An 18,787-nucleotide genomic window follows, 5' to 3' on the forward strand; every position below is an offset into this window, starting at 1 on the left:
TTTCCAGTGCTCTTAATTCGTTCTCTTTCTCTCTTGTTTTTTTCTCTTCCTATTTTAGGCTAAATTGATTGTCCACCCAGCACAGTGTCTTAAAGGAACAGCATAGCATTTTCTAGAGAAATATGAGTATAACAGAAACGTGCCTATTACTCTGAATTAAATTTGAGCCTGTCCCCTGAACAGCTACAGAATTTGGAAACGGAATCAATGTTATCAGATGAGTTAGACTCCAAACCAGAGGTGAGCCTAGTCAGCTTGTTTCCTCTTCTTTTGGTCATTTTTATCCCAAACTTTATCCTTAGTTCAGTAATCAGCAAATTTTTTCTGTAATGGGTCATCGACAAAATATTTCAGGCTTTGCAAGTCATACAGTCTTTGTGGCAGCTACTCAGCTCTGCCCCAGTAGTATGAAAACAGCCATAGAATGCTGACTATGGCTGCGTTCCAATTTGCGAAAAAGATGGTGGGGTGGATTTGGCCCTCAAGCTGTAGTTTGTCAACTCCTGCCTTAATTTATTATTTTTCCATTACTAAGTACTTTCTCAAAGATTTGAAATTCCATTTTTATTTTATTTTTTTTATATATTTGGTGTTTTTTTCCCATATTTTAACATTTTATTGTGAAATATAAAATATACAAAAAAAGAGATACGTAAGTTTAAAATTATGTAAGATTTCACATAGGGAATTATAATGGCAAAATTTAATTTTATATGTAAATGATGGATGTATATATGTATGTCTATACATATAAATATTTATTAACACATATTATACTTTAAAAATTTTTATGTATACCTGAAATATTTCCTTTCTAAATGTGTTTGGGAGCTCTTTGGAGAACAGTCACACAGATATAAACATTATTTTTAGTGAAAAGTTCGTTAAGTTTGGAATCAGATTACTTAAATTTGAAGACTAACACTGTTGCCTACCAGTCATTAGACTTTAGACTGATAAATCACTTAAAATCTTCAACTTGATTCCTTCTCTGTGAAATAAATGTTCAGTCTTACTGGATTACTTGTGTGGATTAAATGAGCCAGTTCAGAGAAAAATGCTCCATAAAATATAATCAGTACAAACAGTTGAAAATTTTTTTAGTAACCACTGTTTAAAAATATAATTCTTTCTTCATTTCTCTGTGTGATGGTGACAGGGGTTAATTTAATTATGTAATTCAGCCTTTCTCTACAACAGAGGACTTGATAAAATAAATTTAAATATTGTGTTATAGTTAATTTAGTGTTTCTGTGTATATGGCTAAGGCTAGTGAAAAATCAAGACTTCAGTACATCACCTTTTTGGAAAATTTCAGAAGTTTAAATCCTTCCCAACAACCTGTACTTCTCAGTGTTGTCTTCTTTTTCCCCCAGCTCCTGGTACAGTTTGTTCAGAATACGTCAATCCCGTTGGGACAGGGGCTTGTGGAATCAGAAGCTAAAGATATTACTTGCTTGTCCCTCCTTCCAGTAACTGAGGCCTCAGAATGCAGCCGGCTAATGTTACCAGGTAAAAATTAAAATCACCAGAGATAGGATAAAGGAATCCTAAGAATTTAGCCTATTCTGTGGTTCTGGCCTAGTGGAACAATTGAGGTACAAGGTGAGTCAGGAGAGCTTGTAAAGGAGGTAAAAAAGAAAGACAAGGATAGTAGGAGGAATATCAGTACAGAGTAGAGGTATGGAATCCAAGGGAATAATTAACATGCCAAATGTTTCCAATGAGATAGGGACAAAAAGGAGACTATTGTTAACCTTTGTAGAAGCCCTTCAGTGGAGTGAAGGGGATAGTAAGGCAGGCTGCAGTGGAATGAGGTTAAATGCAAGGTGAATACAATTGAGGTAGTAACTGTACCTTCTAAAGACTCTCCTATGATGTGAAGGCAAAAAGGGTCATAAGCTAAAGGGAAGAATTTTTTTTTTTTTAAGATGAGAGATATTTGATGGTTGTTTTATGGTAAGAGGAAAGAGCCTCTTTAGAGATGCTACAGACAGAGATAGTGAGTAATTGGTGAGGAGGTTCCCAGAGAGGTAGGGGGAAACAGAATGCTGAGCACAGCTAGAAATGAGCTTTGCATGGCAAGAGGGAGATTCCTACCATGAGAAGCACCATTTATGAGAAACTACAACTCAAGGTTTTGTGGCAAGTTGTAAAGACAATAGATGTAAACTATCCCCTTAAGGGTCTTAATAAATAATGGAGAATTTTTCTTCTTTCTTAAAAGACTTCTTGAGAAGGACCTATTAATTTTTAATTAACATTCTAATGAACTGTTCATGAGAAGTTGTTTCTTTTTAGCTGAAACTCCTGTTAATAGTTCTGTTCTTAGTGAAAACAGAATAGCCAGTGATACAGTTGATTGTCTAGTCCACTGAGACATATCGTACCTTAAGGATTAGCAAGGAGAATATTATTTTTGGGTGCTAAAAATTCCTTATTTTCTGATCCTTGTTTTAAAATTTGGAATATTTATGTTAACTCGGGGGGGGTCAGTATTAACCTATTTGACAACTTATTTGTTACAAAGTCTTCTGGTTGCCATCCTTGAGTGATACTCTTTTTTCTTTAATTTTCCAAGTGACTTTAAAACCTTTTTCAGTTTTTAAAGATTTAAATATGATGGGTATATTCAATCAGTGTTAAAAAAGTTTCCCTATCTAGCTTTTAGTTTTCCCACATATTCCATCTCTCAGCTCTGATTTTACTACTGTTATGTTGGGAGTTGTGTTTTACAAACCTCTGTGTATTTTCAATGTGTGAAAAGTTCCAAATGCTGGTAAATTTTGATCTTCATTAAACTTTGAAATGCCAGTAATGTCCCTAGGCTTCCTCTTTTATTTCTATGATCTTATCCATTATCTCCTCAATATAGGAAAAAATATTACCTGCCTTTTATAAAGATGAATGAAATCCCTGAGAACATTGGATGCTTTAGTGCTACAGTGCAGTTGTCTATTATCTTGCAACAAAAACTTTTGGAAGTTTATCCCCTCCCTTAAAACAAGGTTCTTAAAAGAAAATCTTCTGAATTATTTCTTTACACACAGCCTAAACCCAGAACTATAATGAAATATATTGATGATTCTCTTAATATTTCAATTTTTTTTTTGTCTGAGAACACAACTGTCATATATCTTGTAAAAATTAAGGGGCAGGATCTTTCCACGAGGAAAATAATTTAAAGTTTAAATCCCATTCTTAGCTTAATATTCATTGTGTAGATAGACATTTTTCAAGGAGTGAGCATTGGTTAATGGCCTCAAAATGACAGAGTTCTAAAATGTCCAAATATGGATTGATTGGTTATTAATTATGGCTAAGTGTTCAGAGGAGTCTGCGAAATTACCTCACATTATGGCTGACTCTTTAGAACTTAAAGCCATCTCCCTGTACTTCTGTGAGGTAATTTTTATATTTGTAAAATGGAAATACTGTTTGTTCATATGAGGGTTTAGATACTAAGGAATGCTATAAAGATAATAGGTCCAATGCATCGAAAGTGATGGGCTCCTTGGAGATAGATGCTACATAAAGCTGTGGTATTTTCCCTTTACTAGATGATACTCCAAGTCATACTAATTCCTCCAAGGAGGTCCCTTCCTCGGCTGTGTTGAGAAGCCTTCAGGTGAATGTGGGTCCAGACGGAGAGGAGACGAGGGCTCAGACAGTACAGAAGTCCCCGGAGTTTTTGTCATCTTCAGAGTCGCCTAGCTTGTTGCAAGATCTACAACAAAGTGATAGCACTTCTTTTATTCTTCTTAATCTAACAAGAGCAGGTATACTTTATCCTTTCCTGAACTCTCCTCATGCTTAAAATAAAGTGAGGGTGGGCGGTGCTGGTATACTTTGCTTCATGTTAAAACAAGGGAGGGTCAATATTAGCCTATTTGTGACAACTTGTTTGTTATGAAGTCTTCTGGTTATTTTGGAGAATTAGTGTAGTCTGTTGACCAGTGTGTGGAGTAAGAAGCTCTAGGATGACTCAGAAATGTCATGTTTGGTGGGAGATTAGGTCAGTGGTGGTGCTTTTCACCTAGATATTGAGCATAGGGAGAACAGGGCCTGGGGAAGGATGAATAGTTGTATCTTGTGCTTGTTGATTTTGAGATTTCTGAGGGACATACATGAGGAGGTGTTCTTTAGAGAATTGGAAACAGGGATGCAGAGTTCTTAAGAGAGATCTGTTATGAAATAACTGGTTTTGGTGTTATCAGCATAGAGGAAGTATGTGAAACAATAAGCTGGGTTCTTTCACTCAGAAGTCTGGAGCATAAATGAAGGCAAGGGTGGGAACTTGAGAAAAAGCGTTTAAGAGGGAAGAAGAATGGGAAGAAACAGCTGGAGAGGGAGAAAGAGAATTGGGAGAGAATGGTGTGGAGAAAGCCAAGGGAAAAAAAGGTTGTAAGGAAGAAAAGGTACTAAGTGATGCAGGATGGCTAGTGAGACAAGGACTGGGAAGTGTTTGTTTGGTGACCTTAGGAAGAAGTTGTTATTGGGGAAGTAGAGGTGAAAGCCAGGGTTAAAGAGATGGGCAGTAGATGGGAGGCGAGAAATTGGATACAAAAATTAGAAGGTACTCTTGTTCAAGGAACTTGGCTTTGAAGAAAATAGGTAAGAAGGTGATAGCTAGAAAAGTACTTGGGAAAAGTCCTTTTTTTTTTTTTTTTTTTTTTTTTAAAGTAAAGATGGGAGAGACTTAAGCTAGGACAGATTTGAAGGCTGCATGAAAAGCTGGCCCATAGGAAGAAATAAGTTGCAAATGGGAAATAGGAGTTAACTGAAGGATACAGGAGGGAATAAGTGAAGGATAGAGTGGGGCTATGAGAGGTGGGGGTTGGCCTGGTTGCCAGGAAGAAAGTTTTATCTCTGAAACAGGAAGATATGAGGTAAAGACAAGCCTGGAAAGATGTTCTCATCCATGAAAACGGAAGCTTGAGAGGCAAAGATCTGGAACACCTGATTTAGAACATGAAGTGTTTCTAATCAGGGCAAATAAAAGGATTGCTTGATGGCTAACTTTCTGATATCTTCGTGTTTCTTCCAGGTCTGGGCTCTTCAGCTGAGCACTTAGTATTTGTACAGGATGAGGCAGAGGATTCAGGGAATGATTTTCTCTCCAGTGAGAGCACGGATAGTAGCATTCCATGGTTCCTTCGGGTTCAGGAGTTGGCTCATGACAGTTTAATTGCTGCTACTCGCGCACAGTTGGCAAAGAATGCAAAAACCAGCAGCAATGGTGAGATTCCTGTATTATTTTTCTTTCCAATATTCTCTGCAAAGAGATTTTTGAAAATTCTTTGGATTTAATTTTGAATTCTATATAAAACTATGTTATATTGGTGAGAACAGAGACTCTGTATTGTTTTTTAAATCTTCTTTTCTATAAAATAATTTGACCTTGCCAACTTTGTGTGCAGTTACCTAAACTAGCATCCTCAATTCTCAAATTTAAATAATGTAGAATCTCTTATAGGAAGAAAAACAACAAGCCGTTACAGATCCTTGGTGTTATCTTGAATTGTTTTTATTGTAATTGCTTAAACATGTAAAAACCTACAATTATGTATAGATTTCTTATACTTAGAACTCATACCATTATAAAATCAAAATGGTTTTATTGATTACAAAAACCAATGAAAATAAAATTAACATGGCAGATTATGTTTTGTTGAAACTAAATTACTGCTCATAGCAATTTAGCAATTGATTGTGATGGCTCAAGTGCTGCTGCATTTCAGTTCAGCATGCTGTACTACTTACTTTCTGTCACTTTTTTCTATCCATTAATTATCAAAGTGTGGTTCCTGGTTCATCAGTATGACCTGGGAACCTTTTAGAAAAGCAGATTTCTCAGCTCTTGCCTGAGATATACTGAATCAGAAATTCTGGAAGTGGAGCCTAGCAATCTTTTTGCAAGCCCCCACTGGTGGTTCTGATGCATGCTAAACCTTAAGAACCTCTTCTGTATTGAAATCACTTCTAAATCACTACAAAAAGTTTACTGATCCTTGTTATATGTGATGCCCTCACTGGAAATTGTATCCTAAGTGCAGAGTACCTGTTGGCATAACAGTAGGATCTTTAAAGTATTTAGTATTAACCAACATTTGCAATTGAAGTGTTGAATTTCTTTGTTTCTCTTTTTTTGAGGAGTGGGGGTGGTGGGGTGGAACCAGTTCCATCAGGTAATGTCCACATATTAAAACTATAATTGGTTGAAGTCATTTAAGCTAATGTCTTCCCCAAACAGGCTTTGTTTCAGAAACAAAGAAATCGAGGAAGCAGTTTTTTGAGTGATTTTATAAGGACTCAAACTCAAGGTCCCTCACTCTTTTCTGACATGTATGTTTCAAGGGAAAAATATATCTTATCTTTGATCATATATGGTTATCTGGAGTGGTAATGAGAGATTCCAAAAATTTTTTAGTCTTGCTCATTCCATATTTGCATCCCCACCTTTTTTTATTGTATCAGTCTTTTCATTTCATCTATGAAATTGAATACACAAAACCTCAACTGTCACTCATGTAAATCTCTGGATTGGCATGGGGATTCTATCAACCTTGCATTAGAAATTAATTAGCTGGGGTTCTGGGGTTGATGGGAAATTTCTTTTCATTGTCCCAAACAGAAACTGTATCCATTAAGTAATAACTCCCCATTGCTCTGACCCAACCTCTCATCACCTCTTATCTTTTTTTCTGTCTCTTTTAATTTGCCTATTCTAGGTTTTTTCTTATAAGTATACTCATAGAATGTTTACTCTTTTGTGTCCGGTTTATTTTATTTACCGTGATGTCTTCAAAATTCATTCATAATATTGCATGAATGACTACTTCATTTTTTTCTATATGGCTGTATAATATTCCATTATATGAATATGCCACGTTTATTTATCCATTCATCTGTTGATGGACACTAGGGTTGTTTCCACTATTGTAAATAACTTCTTTTTTTTTAATGTGATTAGAAATAATTTTTTAAAATCAGCTAAGTGTTTGCTTACTTAAATGTTTTAAAACTAAAGAGGGGTGGTACAAGAAATCAGAAGGTGATTCTTATCCTCCAGAATGATGGGAGGAAGCCCGATTGATTTTAGAAGATGGCTGTCTTGTTTAAAATACAAGAATGGCAGTCTGCTAAAGAAATCAACTATAAGCACACTACTAAGCCAGGAAGGTCACTCCACAAAATTGCATTCCTGTAGCACCCCACCCACCAATCTGTGCAATACAAAATTGGTTTAAGTCAACTTTTTGATATTTCTTATGTAAAGCCAAATTGTACATTTCTTACATTTGTCAGAGAAGCCTACTCTTATGGGGAAAAAAAAAGCATGATGGTTTTTGGTAGTTCTCTGGAGTAAGGGTGTGGGAATGTACAACACTCGTTTCGGTTGTTAAATGAAAAGATGGAAGTAGATATCTGATTAGTGATCATTAGGAATAAAACTATAGGGGCTTTATTGATTGAACCAGATAAAGAACATCTGAGTGGGTTTCTTTCTTGGTTTACAAACATGTGACTCTGTTACAGGGGAAAATGTCCACCTTGGTTCTGGTGATGGGCAGCCCAAAGACTCTGGATCCCTTCCTCAAGTAGAGAAGAAACTCAAGTGTACAGTTGAAGGCTGTGACCGAACATTTGTGTGGCCAGCTCACTTCAAGTACCACCTCAAAACTCATCGGTGAGCACACCAGAGATCCATACATGCAGCTTTAGAATTTTGATGCTTCCACAGGAATTTGTCCCCTGAGTTGACAAATGAAAGGAAAGCAAAAGCTCTAGCTCACTTCTGGCTAAGGTGTCTTTTGTTCTTTAATGGAAAGATTTGCATTGTCTCATTACCTCATTTTTGACAAATGTTTAATATTTGGCACCTAAATATCTTTGCGCAAGTGTTCTTAAATCTCACTATAAAACATACAGTCTCTTGGAGATGTTAAACATAATGCTAAACCTGGGCCCCACCTTAATCCTGTGAAATTAATATTTCAAGTAGTTGAACCTGATCATTTGTATTTTTAACACTCTTCAGATGATTCTGATATATCTAGGTTTGGGATATAATGTCTGCCTTGAGAATCAATAGGAGCTTTGACTTGTTCTCTCTAATAAAAAGTCTTTTCTCTTTTGTTGCTTATGTGATTATTTTTGCAGAAATGACCGCTCCTTCATCTGCCCTGCAGAAGGTTGTGGGAAAAGCTTCTATGTTCTGCAGAGACTGAAGGTGCACATGAGAACTCACAATGGAGAGAAGCCGTTTATGTGCCCTGAGTCTAGCTGTGGTAAGCAGTTCACTACAGCTGGAAACCTGAAGAACCACCTGCGCATTCATACAGGTGTGTATAATCTCAACATTTGGCCGAGAATCTGCTTGGCCCAGTGCTTGCTTGCCTATCCTTAGGAAGGGCTCTGAGGTTGGGTTGGAGATGAAGGTCTGGGTTTCTTGTTAGAACTCTGAAGATGGTATTTCTTTTTTCCAGTGCCTCATAGCATTTTTTGATTCATTCAGTATCATTTATTGAACTTTTTGCCAATTGGCAAGAAATAGATGATGTTGATTCCTGCTCCCAGGAGCCTAAAGTATACTAAGGGTTATAAGACTTTTTCACAGAACAGTGATATGATGTGATATGGGCAAAATCAGTCTGTTTTCAAATATGTATGAACATTATGCAGATGTTATTTTGACAGTAACGTTGTGTCACACAAACCTTACAGAGCCTATTATAATCACTAAAATAGGATAAGGTGGGGGATATAATGAGGGTGAGATATAATCTCTCATTTGAGATATAATCTCTCATTTGAGGAGTTTTCTTTCTTGCTAGAGTCTCACTCATGGAAAACAGAATGGGAGGTGATTTTATGGGATCAAACATAATATTAATATCAAAAGAGCAAAATATAGATTCCCTGACTCTTAGTCTTAAGAGTCTGAGACTGACCTTCCAAGCCACCTGGTCAGGCATGTGCTAGTCCCTTGCCAGAGCTTGATCGGGATATGTAACTACTCTTCACTTTATTGCCACTTTGTCTCATCTATGTTCATTCTTCCATTGCTAAAATAACAGCAGATATAAAGGGCATTTAAAAAGTAAAGCCCAAGCTGAAGCCACGTTTGTTTGAGGCATGTCCCTCTGATTCTTTCTAGATTGACAGAAGTCTCCAAAACCACTGGAAATGTTTTAGGGTCAAATAGTTCTGTTCTCAGCTTTTCCTGAGAGAATTAATTATACTTGCTCCAAGAAAGCAATTTGAATAAAGGAGCAAGAAAGCCATCTAGCAAAATAGATAATTAAGAAGTAGAGTTCACCAGGACTTACTGTTGAATTCAGTGGTCTAAAAACCTTGTGCTGCTCATCATCTTTTTAGCATTTGTTAACACTAACCATCCTAAAATGCTTTCTTTCATTAAAAGTATGACCTGGTTTTCTTCTTTCTCCCCCTCCTTTCTGATTCTTACCGGCTGTCTCCTCTCTTAGTCTCTTAATCGTTCACCAATTTCAGAATTTCAGCTTTCTCCCATTTCACTCAGTGTGCTTGCTTTCAGCAATCACAGGCCTCAATTTTATCACTTCTACCTGAATGCCTAACAGATCTGAGTCTTAATAATAATTAATATAATAATGAAAGTTAGCATTAAATGAGGTATTTTAATCAGGTATTGTCTCAAGCATGTATGCATTATCTTATTTAATTTTCAAGTCTACTTTATGTGTTAGATACTCTATTTGTTGATGAAGAAACAGATGAGAGAAGAAAGTGACTTACCCAACATTGCATTGCTAGGAAATGGCAGAGCTTGGATTAGAATTCTGATCTGACTCTTAAACTCCTCTAAGGATTTTATTTTCAAGTATAGATAATTCAGTTTATCTCAGATGTCAGAATTGACCTAAACTCTCTATTAGTTGCAGTGATAATAATTAAAGTTGCCTTTATGGCGCTGTTGCTGTGTGCCAAGCACTGTGCTGAATATTTAATTTGACTTATCTCATTTAATCCTTAAAATAATCATTTGAGATTGGTATTAGGTGAGAAACTGATTCTCAGAGAGGTTAAATAATTTGCTCATACTACTAAGTGGTGGTGGTGCCAGGATTTGAAATCAGGACTGACTTCAAAACCCATGCTTTTACCCATTATGATGCTGCATTGCCCCTTTTTTTTAGAAGAATCACTTTATTGAAGTATTGTTTGCAAATCATCAGATATAACCATTTCATAGGTATAATTTTAATAATTTTTTTCTTGAGTGATTTTTTAATTGAGATATTATCATCTAAAGTTTACGGTCAGTGGTTCACAGTATTATCATAAAGCTATGCTTTCATCATAACAATAGATTTTTGAACATTTTCATTACTCCAAAAGCAATAAAAATAAAAGTAAAAAAGAATACCCAAAACGTCCCATAACCCCCATATCCCCCATTGTGGGTTTTTTTTTGTCCCTTTTTTTCTTACTCATCTGTCTATACGCTGGATAAAGGGAGTGCCATTCATAGGGTTTTCACATTCACATGTTCATACCTTAAAAGCTCTATGGTTATTTAATCACCTTTAAGAATTAGGACTATTGGATTACAGTTCAACAGTTTGAGAAGTTTCCCTCTAGCTACTATAATACACCAAAAACTGAAAAGGGATATCTATATACGGCATAAGAATAACCTCCAGAAAAACCCCTTGTCTTTATTTGAAATCTCTCAGCCACTGAAACTTTATTTTGTTTGACTTATTTGGTCAAAAAGTCTTTCTCTTTCCCATAATGCCAAATTCATCCCCAGGACTCAGGTGCCATGATGCCAGGGAGATTTATACCCCTGGGAGTCATGTCCCACATAGGGGGAAGACAATGAATTCAGCTGTGGAGTGGGCTTAAAGAGGCCCCATCTGAGCAACAAAAGATGTTCTCTGTGGGTGACTCTTAGGTATAATTATAAGTAGGTTTAACTTCTCCATTGCAGGAGTAAGTTTCATAAGGGCAATCCTCAAGATTGAGGGCTGTCCTATCAAATTGGCAGTCTCTAGTGCTTGTGAGAATATCAGGTCTTCCCCATGTGGGGAAGTTTAATATTTCCACCTTTTTTGCATTGCCTTTTATATGTATGTATATATATATATATTTTTTTTTTGAGAAATCTTCTTATACATAGTCCATACATGGTATACAATCAGCAGCTCACAAAATCATCACAGTTTTGTATTCATCACCTTGACCATTTTAGAACATTTACGTCACTCCAGAAAAAGGAATAAAAAGAAAAAATTCATACATCCCATATCCCTTATCTCTCCTTCTCATTGACCCGTAGTATTTCAATCTACCCAGTTTTTAATGCTTTATCCCCCCCATTATTTATTTATTTATTATCCTTATTTTTTTACTCATCTGTCCATACCCTGGATAAAAGGAGCATCAGCTACAAGGTTTTTGCAATCATACGATCACATTGTAAAATCTTTTTCAAGAATCTAGGCTACTGGAACACAGTTCAGCAGTTTGAGGTACATTCCTCTAGTAACTTCAATACACTGAAAACTAAAAGGGATATCTATATGATAATGCATAAGAATAACCTCCAGGATAACCTCTCAACTCTGAGATTTCTCAGCCACTGACACTTAATTTTGTCTCTTTTGTGTCTTCCTCCTTTTGGTCAAGAAGGCTTTCTCAGTCCCATGATGTTGGGTCCCAGCTCATCCTGGGAGTTCTGCCCCACATTGCCAGAGAAATGTGTACCCCTGTGAGTCATGTCCTATGTAGCAAGGAGAACAGTGAGTTCACCTACTGAGTTGGCTTAGAGAGAGAGGCCACATCTGAGCAACAAAATAGGTTCTCTGGGGGTCAATCTCAGGCATAATTATAAGTAGGTTTAGCTTTTCCCTTGCAGGAGTAAGTTTCATAAGGGCAATCCCCAAGATTGAGGGCTGGTCCATCAAATTGGAAGTCTCCAGTGCTTGTGAGAATATCAGGTCCTCACCAGGTGGGGAAGTTTAATATTTCCAGCTCTTTTGCATTGCCTCTTGAACTTCCTCTTCTTTCTCTTGTGTCCCTTGCCTCAGGAAAGACACTATCATCTCAGCTTCCAAATGGTGAGACCATGTTGCCTAGGCCAGTTTGATGCAAAGGTTTATGCTATTAAACAGATGTGGAATCTTATTCTAAATACTCTTTTTCTGGGGTAATTTAGTCTATCTTGTTAAATGTTTGACTTCGTTTGTTAATAAGTAGGATTTTCTGTTTTCCTGAAATCTTTTCTCCCCTCTGTGTTAGTGTATTGTTCTGTCATTCAGCAACTTTTTGAGTATCTAGCATTCTGGAATAAGTGTAAAGTATACAGTATGCTTTAAAAAAACTTACAAACATTAAACTGCGTGGTACAGTCTGAAAGAGCAGTAAAATCTAGAGCATGGCTGTTCAGTGTATGGTCTGTGTACTGTGCTGGTCTGAAAACTTATAGATTTGCAGTGAGATAAGGAACTTGCATGCGAATTTTAGTCATCACATTGTTTCCTTCCTCAAGTCTTTTTTTTTTTTTAAGCCCCATATAAGTGGTGAAAGTACAGAAAATCTTGCTTTGAGAAAAATGTCAGCTGTGTACTTAGGAACATACTAGGTGATTTGTATTTTGGTGTAAGTTCCTTATTTCATTGTGATCTGATAATAGTTTGTGGATCAGCACTTTGAGTACCACTGAACTAAATAAAGTATCATCATGAAGTCTATATAAGGTACAGTTCCACTAGCCTGAATGATTAGTCTCTTTATTAATACTCTGTTTTGTTATTTTTATTCGCATGGAAATAGGAGTTTTCTTAGGAGACATGGCTACATTTTATGGAATGTAACTGCTTAGATAATGAGTAATGCCCTGCAACTAACTGGTATGGTTTCTGGTAATTAAGCTTTTTTGATAAATATATTTGTTTTAGAGTTACCAGTTCTGCCATTTTTTTTTTTCTTTTCTTTTTTTATTTTTTTATTAATGGAAAGAAAAAAAAAAGAAATTAACACAACATTTAGAAATCATACCATTCTACATATGCACTCAGTAATTCTTAACATCATCACATAGATGCATGATCATTGTTTCTTAGTACATTTGCATTGGTTTAGAGGAACTAGCAACACAACAGAAAAAGATATAAAATGTTAATATAAAGAAAAGAAATAAAAGTAGTAGTAATAGTAAAAAAACAACAACAACAAACAAACCAACAAGCAAACAAAAACAAAAAAAACCCTATAGCTCAGATGCAGCTTCATTCAGTATTTTAACATGATTACTTTACAATTAGGTATTATTGTGCTGTCCATTTTTGAGTTTTTGTATCTAGTCCTGTTGCACAGTCTGTATCCCTTCAGCTTCAATTACCCATTGTCTTACCCTGTTTCTAACTCCTGCTGAACTCTGTTACCAATGACATATTCCAAGTTTATTCTTGAATGTCCGTTCACATCAGTGGGACCATACAGTATTTGTCCTTTAGTTTTTGGCTGGATTCACTCAGCATAATATTCTCTAGGTCCATCCATGTTATTACATGGTTCATAAGTTTATCTTGTCTTAAAGCTGCATAATATTCCATCGTATGTATATACCACAGTTTGTTTAGCCACTCTTCTGTTGATGGAGATTTTGGCTGTTTCCATCTCTTTGCAATTGTAAATAACGCTGCTATAAACATTGGTGTGCAAATGTCCGTTTGTGTCTTTGCCCTTAAGTCCTTTGAGTAGGTACCTAGCAATGGTATTGCTGGGTCGTATGGCAATTCTATATTCAGCTTTTTGAGGAACCGCCAAACTGCCTTCCACAGTGGTTGCACCCTTTGACATTCCCACCAACAGTGAATAAGTGTGCCTCTTTCTCCGCATCCTCTCCAGCACTTGTCATTTTCTGTTTTGTTGATAATGGCCATTCTGGTGGGTGTGAGATGATATCTCATTGTGGTTTTGATTTGCATTTCTCTAATGGCCAGGGACATTGAGCATCTCTTCATGTGCCTCTTGGCCATCCGTATTTCTTCTTCTGGTAGGTGTCTGTTTAAGTCTTTTTCCCATTTTGTAATTGGGTTGGCTGTCTTTTTGTTGTTGAGTTGAATAATCTCTTTATAAATTCTGGATACTAGACCTTTATCTGATATGTCATTTCCAAATATTGTCTCCCATTGTGTAGGCTGTCTTTCTACTTTCTTGATGAAGTTCTCTGATGCACAAAAGTGTTTAATTTTGAGGAGCTCCCATTTATTTATTTCCTTCTTCAGTGTTCTTGCTTTAGGTTTAAGGTCCATAAAACCACCTCCAGTTGTAAGATCCATAAGATATCTCCCAACATTTTCCTCTAACTGTTTTATGGTCTTCGACCTAATGTTTAGATCTTTGATCCATTTTGAGTTAACTTTTGTATAGGGTGTGAGAGATGGGTCTTCTTTCATTCTTTTGCATATGGATATCCAGTTCTCTAGGCACCATTTATTGAAGAGACTGCTCTGTCCCAGGTGAGTTGGCTTGACTGCCTTATCAAAGATCAAATGACCATAGATGAGAGGGTCTATATCTGAGCACTCTATTCGATTCCATTGGTCGATATATCTATCTTTATGCCAATACCATGCTGTTTTGACCACTGTGGCTTCATAATATGCCTTAAAGTCAGGCAGCGCGAGACCTCCAGCTTCGTTTTTTTTCCTCAAGATGTTTTTAGCAATTCGGGGTACCCTGCCCTTCCAGATAAATTTGCTTATTGGTTTTTCTATTTCTGAAAAATAAGTTGTTGGGATTTTGATTGGTATTGCATTGAATCTGTAAATCAATTTAGGTAGGATTGACATCTTAACTATATTTAGTCTTCCAATCCATGAACACGGTATGCCCTTCCATCTGTTTAGGTCTTCTGTGATTTCTTTTAACAGTTTTTTGTAGTTTTCTTTATATAGGTTTTTTGTCTCTTTGGTTAAATTTATTCCTAGGTATTTTATTCTTTTAGTTGCGATTGTAAATGGGATTCGTTTCTTGATTTCCGCCTCAGCTTGTTCATTACTAGTGTATAGAAAAGCTACAGATTTTTGAATGTTGATCTTGTAGCCTGCTACTTTGCTGTACTCATTTATTAGCTCTAGTAGTTTTGTTGTGGATTTTTCTGGGTTTTCTACATATAGTATCATATCGTCTGCAAACAGTGATAGTTTTACTTCTTCCTTTCCAATTTTGATGCCTTGTATTTCTTTTTCTTGCCTAATTGCTCTGGCTAGAACTTCCAACACAATGTTGAATAATAGTGGTGATAGTGGACATCCTTGTCTTGTTCCTGATCTTAGGGGGAAAGTTTTCAATTTTTCCCCATTGAGGATGATATTAGCTGTGGGTTTTTCATATATTCCCTCTATCATTTTAAGGAAGTTCCCTTGTATTCCTATCTTTTGAAGTGTTTTCAGCAGGAAAGGATGTTGAATCTTGTCAAATGCCTTCTCTGCATCAATTGAGATGATCATGTGATTTTTCTGCTTTGATTTGTTGATATGGTGTATTACATTAATTGATTTTCTTATGTTGAACCATCCTTGCATACCTGGGATGAATCCTACTTGGTCATGATGTATAATTCTTTTAATGTGTTGTTGGATACGATTTGCTAGAATTTTATTGAGGATTTTTGCATCTGTATTCATTAGAGAGATTGGTCTGTAGTTTTCTTTTTTTGTAATATCTTTGCCTGGTTTTGGTATGAGGGTGATGTTGGCTTCATAGAATGAATTAGGTAGTTTTCCCTCCACTTCGATTATGTTGAAGAGTTTGAGGAGAGTAGGTACTAATTCTTTCTGGAATGTTTGATAGAATTCACATGTGAAGCCGTCTGGTCCTGGACTTTTCTTTTTAGGGAGCTTTTGAATAACTAATTCAATCTCTTTACTTGTGATTGGTTTGTTGAGGTCGTCTATTTCTTCTTGAGTCAAAGTTGGTTGTTCATGTCTTTCCAGGAACCTGTCCATTTCCTCTAAATTGTTGTATTTATTAGCGTAAAGTTGTTCATAGTATCCTGTTATTACCTCCTTTATTTCTGTGAGGTCAGTAGTTATGTCTCCTCTTTCATTTCTAATCTTATTTATTTGCATCCTCTCTCTTCTTCTTTTTGTCAATCTTGCTAAGGGCCCATCAATCTGTTGATTTTCTCATAGAACCAACTTCTGGTCTTATTGATTTTCTCTATTGTTTTCATGTTTTCAATTTCATTTATTTCTGCTCTAATCTTTCTTATTTCTTTCCTTTTGCTTGCTTTGGGATTAGTTTGCTGTTCTTTCTCCAGTTCTTCCAAGTGGACAGTTAATTCCTGCATTTTTGCCTTTTCTTCTTTTCTGATAAAGGCATTTAGGGCAATAAATTTCCCTCTTAGCACTGCCTTTGCTGCGTCCCATAAGTTTTGATATGTTGTGTCTTCATTTTCATTTGCCTCTAGGTATTTACTAATTTCTCTTGCAATTTCTTCTTTGACCCACTTGTTGTTTAAGAGTGTGTTGTTGAGCCTCCACGTATTTGTGAATTTTCTGGCACTCCGCCTATTATTGATTTCCAACTTCATTCCTTTATGATCTGAGAAAGTGTTGTGTATGATTTCAATATTTTTAAATTTGTTAAGACTTGCTTTGTGACCCAGCATATGGTCTATCTTTGAGAATGATCCATGAGCACTTGAAAAAAAGGTGTATCCTGCTGTTGTGGGATGTAATGTCCTATAAATGTCTGTTAAGTCAAGTTCATTTATAGTAATATTCAGGTTCTCTATTTCTTTATTGATCCTCTGTGTAGATGTTCTGTCCATTGATGAGAGTGGTGAATTGAAGTCTCCAACTATTATGGTATATGTGTCTATTTCCCTTTTCAGTGTTTGCAGTGTATTCCTCACGTATTTTGGGGCATTCTGGTTCGGTGCGTAAATATTTATGATTGTTATGTCTTCTTGTTTAATTGTTCCTTTTATTAGTATATAGTGTCCTTCTTTGTCTCTTTTAACTGTTTTACATTTGAAGTCTAATTTGTTGGATATTAGTATAGCCACTCCTGCTCTTTTCTGGTTGTTGTTTGCATGAAATATCTTTTCCCAACCTTTCACTTTCAACCTATATTTATCTTTGGGTCTAAGATGTGTTTCCTGTAGACAGCATATAGAAGGATCCTGTTTTTTAATCCATTCTGCCAGTCTATGTCTTTTAATTGGGGAATTCAGTCCATTGACATTTAGAGTTATTACTGTTTGGATAATATTTTCCTCTACCATTTTGCCTTTTGTATTATATATATCATATCTGACTTTCCTTCTTTCTACACTTTTCTCCATGTCTCTCTCTTCTGTCTTTTTGTATCTGACTCTAGTGCTTCCTTTAGTATTTCTTGCAGAGCTGGTCTCTTGGTCACAAATTCTCTTAGTGACTTTTTGTCTGAGAATGTTTTAATTTCTCCCTCATTTTGAAGGACAATTTTGCTGGATATAGGAGTCTTGGCTGGCAGTTTTTCTCTTTTAGTAACTTAAATATATCATCCCACTGTCTTCTAGCTTCCATGGTTTCTGCTGAGAAATCTACACATAGTCTTATTGGGTTTCCCTTGTATGTGACGGATTGTTTTTCTCTCGCTGCCTTCAAGATCCTCTCTTTCTCTTTGACCTCTGACATTCTAACTAGTAAGTGTCTTGGGGAACGCCTATTTGTGTCTAATCTCTTTGGGGTGCGCTGCACTTCTTGGATCTGTAATTTTAGGTCTTTCATAAGAGTTGGGAAATTTTCAGTGATAATTTCTTCCATTAGTTTTTCTCCTCCTTTTCCCTTCTCTTCTCCTTCTGGGATACCCACTACACGTATATTTGTACGTTTCACATTGTCCTTGAGTTCCCTGATACCTTGTTCAAATTTTTCCATTCTTTTCCGGATAGTTTCTGTTTCTTTTTCGAATTCAGATGTTTCATCCTCCAAATCACTAATTCTATCTTCTGTTTCTTTAAATCTGTCATTGTAGGTATCCATTGTTTTTTCCATCTTTTCTACTTTATCTTTCACTTCCATAAGTTCTGTGATTTGTTTTTTCAGTTTTTCTATTTCTTCTTTATGTTCAGCCCATGTCTTCTTCATGTCCTCCCTCAATTTATCGATTTCGTTTTTGAAGAGGTTTTCCATTTCTGTTCGTATATTCAGCATTAGTTGTTTCAGCTCCTGTATCTCATTTGAACTATTGGTTTCTTCGTTTGACTGGGCCATATGTTCAATTTTCTGAGCATGATCCGTTATCTTCTGCTGGCGTCTGGGCATTTAGTCAGATTTCCCCGGGTGTTCGACCCCACAGGTTGAAAGATTTTTCTGTGCAATCTCTTGGTTCTGTTTTTCTTATCCTGCCCAGTAGGTGGCGCTCGTGGCACACGTTTGTCTGTGGGTTCCACCAGTGAAAGTTGCTGTAGGTCCTTTAACTCTGGAAAATTCTCGCCGTAGGGGAGGTTCGGCAGCCGAAGCGTCTTGGAAGAATGCCAGCCGGCCTGGGGTTCTGAATGTGGGGAGGGTCGCCGGCCGTCGCAGCACAGGAGAGCGTCCGGCCAAATTAGCCAGTCGGCCCGGGGCACCAAGCGTGGCGGGAGGGCGCCAGCTGTCGCAGCCCGGGAGAGTGCACTGTTCCCAGCCGACGGGGGAGTCACGTGTTTGGAAGGGATCCCCCGGTCACTGTTCTCCGCAGTCTGGGGATTTCTGACCCAACTATCTCAGTTGTTCCGGGGGGCCTCGTGTGGTGGGGGCAC

General features: G+C 36.7%; 1 protein-coding gene across 2 annotated transcripts in view; it reads left to right on the forward strand.

Annotated features, from left to right (window-relative positions):
* The window catches only part of ZNF410 (zinc finger protein 410), an 86,378-nt gene that overhangs the window by 19,436 nt on the left and 48,155 nt on the right, over nucleotides 1–18,787 (forward strand). For both annotated transcript variants that reach the window (XM_077123028.1, XM_077123029.1), the window contains exons 2-7: nucleotides 59–240; nucleotides 1,377–1,512; nucleotides 3,561–3,779; nucleotides 5,048–5,239; nucleotides 7,540–7,690; nucleotides 8,164–8,345. In XM_077123028.1, coding sequence (XP_076979143.1) covers nucleotides 208–240; nucleotides 1,377–1,512; nucleotides 3,561–3,779; nucleotides 5,048–5,239; nucleotides 7,540–7,690; nucleotides 8,164–8,345 — 913 coding nt within the window. In that variant the 5' untranslated portion in view covers nucleotides 59–207. The remainder of the gene's footprint in view (nucleotides 1–58; nucleotides 241–1,376; nucleotides 1,513–3,560; nucleotides 3,780–5,047; nucleotides 5,240–7,539; nucleotides 7,691–8,163; nucleotides 8,346–18,787) is intronic.

Source organism: Tamandua tetradactyla, chromosome 12 (assembly GCF_023851605.1).
Source record: "Tamandua tetradactyla isolate mTamTet1 chromosome 12, mTamTet1.pri, whole genome shotgun sequence".
In the NCBI taxonomy this organism is placed as follows: Eukaryota; Metazoa; Chordata; class Mammalia; order Pilosa; family Myrmecophagidae; genus Tamandua; species Tamandua tetradactyla.